The following is a 6,880-nucleotide window of genomic DNA, read 5'->3' on the forward strand; positions in this document are numbered from 1 at the left end:
TCAAGCATGTCCTAACAAATTGATTTGCATTTTTATACTATTAAATTCACGAGTGAAGGAATAATATCAATCAAATTGGAATTATTTTTTTTTCATTTAAGGAATCCTAAATTGAATCGATCTCTTTGCAAGTCTAAATTGATTGAAATTTTTATCTGTTACAGTATTTGAAGAGAAGAGTGCTCGTTAATTCTTTAGCATTAGAGCTTCAGCTATTTTCGACCATCACACATCGGAGAATTAAATTTTCAACAAATGTAAGTTCTTTGAATTTTCATTGTTTAAAAAATTCTTTTTTAAATTGATATAATTGACATTAAAAAAAAAACTTTTTCCCTTAAATAATTTAATTCCTAATAAACTTCGAGGAAAAAAAATGTTATTTATTTATAAATATTTTTAAACTTCATTATTTTCAAATAAATTAAGAAAAACTTACTTTCCCAAAATAACCGTAAATTTCTATAAAAAAATTAATCTCCAAAAAAAATTTGAATTTCATGAAAAAGTAATAACGTTAATTAATTTCAAAGCGCTACCATTGTCTTAAAATATTCTTCGGCCAGCTGACTCCTCTCCAATAACAATTTTAATAATATTGTTCTTCATTAATATTTAACAAATTTTTGTTTTCTTTATTCTAATAATAATTCTTTTTATTTTAATGTTGTCATAAAACAGGATTTCTCCACTTACAATATTTATTATTTTGACAATTAAACTTGGTATTGCTCTGCTAACAATACATGATATATTGCTGACAACTATATTTACATTTTTGATCGCTGTTGAAATTAATAAAAAATAAAAACAATCGGCTACGTAATAATAATTTGTTGTCATTAATATTCGTATTGCATTAACTAGCTGTTGATGATAATTATGATAAATTTTAATACTTGATTAAATTATATAGGATTATGACGTAGCGTATTATTCTAACTAACCTCGACATAGCTCTAAGCAAGATACTGATACGCTAATTAGTATGACACTTTTTATTTTGACAAGAACAATATTTTTTTATCACTGTCTGATTATCTAATCCGTAAAATAATTATTTATTCATGAATCATTTATGATAAACGATTCCGGTCTCGATCTTTTATCCAATTATAATCGTTATTATTTGATGACGCGTAATCACTCTGCGTTTGACTTTCCTCGAGGCTATAAACAGTGTCAAGGTCACCTACCAGCTGAATAACGGATAAATGAAACTTTCCGAGAAGTTTACCTACTAACATACGCACAATATTTATAAATAAAAAATAAAACAATTTACAAATTATATCAAGCATTACTTTGTCGAAAATCTAATGTCCGACAATAATAGTAAATAATCATCACAATTTAAAACGTGGATAACTGATAACGTATCTACGTCATGACTAACTACTGTGCTTTTATTAGTTTATCATTGTTGTTATTATTATTATAACGCATGACTTGCATCTTGTAACTCATGAATTATATCATAAGCTTGTCAGTTTCCGCGGCAGAATGTCAAGCAGTAAACGTGTGCTCTTCTTGACATTAGTCGCCATTTTTTTTAATTTATTGAACGCTAAAAGTTTGATCGATAATGGATCTAACTCGAAAAATGGAAGCGTTCATTGTTTTTCAAAATTCGGGCGCGGGCTTAAGTGGTTACTGGGTTCAAAAATAAATCCAAATCTTGTGAATGTTAAATTTTATTTAACATCCCGCGATAATCCTATTCGCACGGAAGTTGTTTTAGGACATAATTTCCAGTTGGATGGAACTGGATTTAGAATAGAACGTCGGACTGTTATGATTGTGCATGGGTTCAAGTCAAGTGGTAAAAAAAATTGGGTCGACCGAATGGAAACCGCTTTTCGGTTGTGGGTAAGTAAATTTACACTCTTTAACTAAATTTTGCTGAAATTATTTAATAAAGATTGCGAACGACTCAAAAAATTTTTTAATAATTCTTGAATATATAAACAAATTTAAATTTTGATTATTCTTTGCTGTTTGAATTCATTCAATTTTTAATTGTACATAATTCTGTAAAAGGATTGACAGTAAATTGTACTCACAAAACTTAACGCTTTTTTTTAAATTATAATGATAGCTGTATTTTAAAAATTTTAATTTAATGTTTATCAAAGTTTTATTTTTTCAGTAGTTCTGCAATTTTATTTAAAGTCAAAAAATTTTAAAATAGCTTTTCAGTGTTTACCCTGCTTATGATGTTAATTTAAAAATTTTTATCTTTAGGGCGACGTGAATATTGTAATTGTAGACTGGGGCGAACATGCAAATACAGTTAATTATTACAAAGCTGCTGAGCACGTGATGACTGTAGGTCGTAATATAGTCAAGTGAGTAAATTATGAAATTTAATGTAAAATAACTATCGATACTCGGAATAATGCACCAATAAAATTAGTCCAATTTTCCAAATTTTTGTAGCTGCTAATCTCTAAATCTGTTGAATAATTTTTCAAAGGATTGATTAATATCGTTTTAATTTCTCAATTTTTTTTTTCGATCACTAAAAACTTCAATCATCAAAAATATTTTAGGTTTTTGTCTCATATCATCAATGCAACTCGTGATTCTTCGCCAGAAAAATTCGATGATTTGAATTGGGGTCCGATACACATGGTAGGACACAGTCTTGGCGCCCATATATGTGGCATAGCCGCGGACGAATTAAAAAAAAAATCTTTACCATGGAAAGTTTTTCGCATAACAGGTTTGGATCCCGCAAGGCCGTGTTTTTTGAGAAGTAACCTTTCACTAACAAAAAACGACGCTGATTTTGTTGACATAATTCACACACACGGAAAGTCGTCTTCTAAATTTTCATTCGGGATGCAGGAGCCCATCGGTAGCTATAACTAATATTTTTTTAATAAAAATAGAACCGAGTCATTTTTGTTTATTTATATCTTTAGGTCACGTTGACTTTTACCCGAACGGAGGGAAAAAGCAACCTTCATGCAGTAGAACCAAAAAGCCCTGGTATGCAAGTTTATTTAATCCAAAAAAATGTACGTATTTACTTAAAATTATTTTTAAACACTGAATTCTATGGTCTTGTATTTATAAACATAAAACTTAACGGCAGTTTATTTATTAAACATTTGGATGTTTTTTTTTTTTTTTTTTTTCTAGGGATAAAACAAAAAACATGCAGCCACGGTTTGTCACACATGTATTTCACAGAGTCGCTAATTGCCGCGGCGTACAATGCGGGAAAATTTTGGTCTCACGAGTGGGACAGATCTGCTCAGAGAGCTATTGAAATTATTCATGAGACTTGTGACCAAAATAATTGCATTGAAATGGGTATCAACGCTGAAAACTATCGAAATAAAGATAATCCAGTGCTGGGGACCTTTTTTGTTATCACTGCTAGCTCTCCGCCCTATTACAGTAAACAATATTCAACAGATATTAAAATAATATTTTCTTGGTAATTGATTTTTTAATGGCTCCATTTTTTCAGATGTTACCGCGGATGATCTCGCCAATTTAGAGGCTCAAATTGTCGCAGGTTCTGCTGTAAAGTAAAGTTAAATGTATAGAATAATAAATTATTGTAAATAAATTATAAAACGAGTATTTTTTTTTATTTTAAATTAAGAAATAAATTATATGTTTCCCATTTCCGAAAAAAAAAAAAAAAAAAAAAAAAAACATTTTAGGTTATCAATGATAGTTTTTTATTTGAAATCTATTGAAACTTTTTCTTTCTGTGACATTACTTACAATATTAAAGCGACAAATGACAAGTACAAAAAAAATTTGAGAGAAAATGATAGTTCGTAGGGCAATTTCACAGAAAATCCGCGGCTATTTATTACATTCGATACGAAACAGTTGCTTTCCAGGTTTTTACCATTTTCGGGAAAACCAGGCAACTACGAAGAAAGGCTACAAACCCGATTATTTATTGTACAAGTTTTTCCTCAAATGACAACAGGACTTATGTTCGTACTTGTAGAGTGCTAGTGAAGTTTTGTGTGCTGTGTACTATGTTCTATGTATTTCTATGTATACATGGATATATAAATATATAAAGTAAAAGGGGTGTCGCATTGTAACCCACCACAACAAAACAGGAATAAACGCGGTATAAAGTTATTATAAGCACAATGAATGAGCACAAACGTGATAATAACTCGGTTTATTAGTACGGTTGCAATACAGTTGACCCTCATTGTTTTTATCACTGAGAATAATGACCCAGGACTCAGGCACGTTTCACTAAAATTTCTACAAGTAAAAAGTAAAGTAAGATAGACACTTCTTTTTTTGCATCGCGTTTGCGTTACAGATACAAAGTTACTATACATCTGTGAAAAAAAATTTTTCATTCATTAGAAATTTTACATGAAATTCAGATTTTAGAAGAAATTTAACTTGAAATGAATTTGGTATTAAATCACTCTAATTTTCTAACAATAATTTAGAAAAAAAAAAATGATGAGCTGGATTTAACGAAGTTTTTTTTAATGTCAAATGCGGATTTTAGATTGGATAAAAATTTTATATTGTTATTTTTAATATTTCAATAGTCAAATTAGATTCAATAATAATTTTTACTGTGTTGATTCAAAATAAAAAAAAAAGTTTCATGAAATTCAATTTACTGAATTTTTTTACGGCTTTACAAGAAAATTCCAATGACTTTTTGTCAAAATTATTGTAAAGTCATATATTTATTTCTCAATATAAATATTCGTGATGAATTAATATTTTTTTCGTAGTCATATCTTTTTAAAATACACTCTTATTATTATATTCAAACAGATGCTTTCTTTGATATTTATATTTACTTTTGTTTTATGTACTTTTAGTGCAGAAACACTGACAGTAATTCACAATTTAGTTGACTAAAAATTTTTTATGTTGTCAAATAAGTGTGTTTATGCTTGCGTGTTCATCTTAGCAAATATCCGGGTGATTCTTTATTTTCGCTACTGATTATGCCGCGTTGCGCAATAAATCGTTTGGTGAAGAAGACAAAGAGGAAAACAAGGAGAGTGTTCCAAATGTAAGGAATCTTACATTACGAAAGTCCCTTTTTTGGCTGGATTCCAAGAAAATGTCTGACAGTAATAACTGCTGAATTACTTTTTTTTGGTTTTTTAAATTATTTAAGAGGTAAACACTGGTTTTGGATTTTTTATTCAAAATTTCATTTACAATTGTGGAATCTTATTTGAAAATGTCATTACGCTTAGAAATAATGTTTCACTCAGCCCAGCTCATTTTTTTACTGTCTGCTGATAAATTTTGCGGAATTCTCATTTCATATTAGAGATAAATAAGACATAAAAGAGATTAAATGTATGTCAAACATTAATCATAGCAAGACAAACCCTGAAAATTTACCCGGAATTCGAAGGAGATAAAATGTTTATCGGATACCAATAAATTAATCATTCTTTCAATAGAATTTTTAGACTATGAAAAATCGAGAGTGAATTGAAATTTTAATCCAAAAAATATCCAAGTACGTTGTTTATATATTGTAATAAATTTTAATAAGCTGAAAAAAATTTTAGAAGTAAAATCTATAAAAATTTTTAAAAGTTAAAAATTAAATTTATGAAAATGTTATTGCAAACTGTTTTTTTCCAATAATGCCCAAAAAAATTTTATTAAAAAAAATAATGGTACATTTTTAAGTCGAAAATGTTTAGATTATGCATTAAAAATTCCTATTTAAAATTCTCAATGTTCATTTCTTATATACGACATAATCTATAGCTTTTTTGTAGACCATAAAATGCGTTGCAATAAATGTTGAACGTTATTCACAGAAAAATAAAACGTATTGGGTTTACGAGCGATTTGCAGAATCCCATTATAAGGCTCGATCAAGTGCCATCAACTTTTATAACGTCGCACATAAATAGAATTTCAAATGATTATTTGTCAATTCTAAATCTCGTTTCTTTCTGAATAGAAGAAACCAAAAGAATAGATAAAAATAAAATTATCATACACGCAATAAACCTTTCATTATAAATAACGTTCTTAGTACAAAAACGTCTTCTTAAAAAAATATAAACTTATATATAATTAAAAAAAAAAAGGTTAAATAAAAAATCAGTCAAGTATATTCTAGAGTTTTCTTGTCAACCGTGTACGCGTACAGTAAAAAAGTCTACGAAAACAGGCGATCCATTATTCATATGTTTGTGGCACTTTTCCGTATTTTATATTTTTATTTCGTAAGCGACTTGAGTGTTTTGATGAGGAAATTCAAACAATCATAATAGTAGAAAAATAATTTATTTATTTTTTTTTTCTGTTAAATTTTAACATCATTCGAGAAAATATTGAATTTCCAAACTCAGCTTTGGAGTTACGTTTGATGTTTGTTCGGATTTACAACATTCGTCTAATGGCACTTGCGTGTTCATTTGACGGCACAAGTGTTTGTTTGCACACAGACTTATGATGAGTAATGACTAGTGTGAGCGAGCATACGACATTTAGTCGCTAATATATAAATATTTACGTTAATTTGATAAACTTTACACATGAGTAAATTCACTGTGGAACTCGGCGAAGTGTTTTGATTGAATGAGTTTCATCTTGTTTTATTTACTTCAATTAATTAAATTTACTTTCATGAAATTAACATAAATCAATAATATACGTAAATATTACCGCCAATTTAATAAATGATTATAATTTGTGATTGCAATCAATAATAATTAGCAGCCTGCAGTCACTATGTGACTCTCGAGAATTACAAATTGTGAATAAAAATTTAAAAAATAATAATAACATGATAAGATTATTTACCCACTATATAATGATCAATGTGGACTGAACAAAATTATAATACCAACAAACTATAAAAAATTACTCCGAAAAATTATATCGA

General features: G+C 28.3%; 1 protein-coding gene across 1 annotated transcript; it reads left to right on the plus strand.

Moving 5' to 3' along the window:
- Positions 1-1,449: 1,449 nt before the first annotated feature.
- Positions 1,450-3,595, plus strand: LOC141535895 (pancreatic triacylglycerol lipase-like). Its single transcript, XM_074256060.1, has 6 exons — positions 1,450-1,869; positions 2,245-2,348; positions 2,553-2,860; positions 2,928-3,023; positions 3,148-3,408; positions 3,482-3,595. Exons 1-6 carry the CDS (start codon positions 1,504-1,506, stop codon positions 3,544-3,546), a joined length of 1,200 nt encoding a protein of 399 aa, XP_074112161.1. The 5' UTR covers positions 1,450-1,503; the 3' UTR covers positions 3,547-3,595.
- Positions 3,596-6,880: the final 3,285 nt, after the last annotated feature.

Source organism: Cotesia typhae, unplaced genomic scaffold (assembly GCF_013202065.1).
Source record: "Cotesia typhae breed Kobodo isofemale line unplaced genomic scaffold, CoteBio_Ctyphae scaffold_152, whole genome shotgun sequence".
Taxonomy (NCBI): Eukaryota; Metazoa; Arthropoda; class Insecta; order Hymenoptera; family Braconidae; genus Cotesia; species Cotesia typhae.

What these genes read in the sequence shown, in the direction of transcription:
- LOC141535895 (XM_074256060.1), top strand. Translation starts at nt 1,504, where the DNA reads ATGTCAAGCAGTAAACGTGTGCTCTTCTTGACATTAGTCGCCATTTTT. An exon ending in AAACCGCTTTTCGGTTGTGG is followed by an intron (nt 1,870 to 2,244) that starts GTAAGTAAATTT and finishes TTTTATCTTTAG; the next exon opens with GGCGACGTGAATATTGTAAT. An exon ending in GTAGGTCGTAATATAGTCAA is followed by an intron (nt 2,349 to 2,552) that starts GTGAGTAAATTA and finishes AAAATATTTTAG; the next exon opens with GTTTTTGTCTCATATCATCA.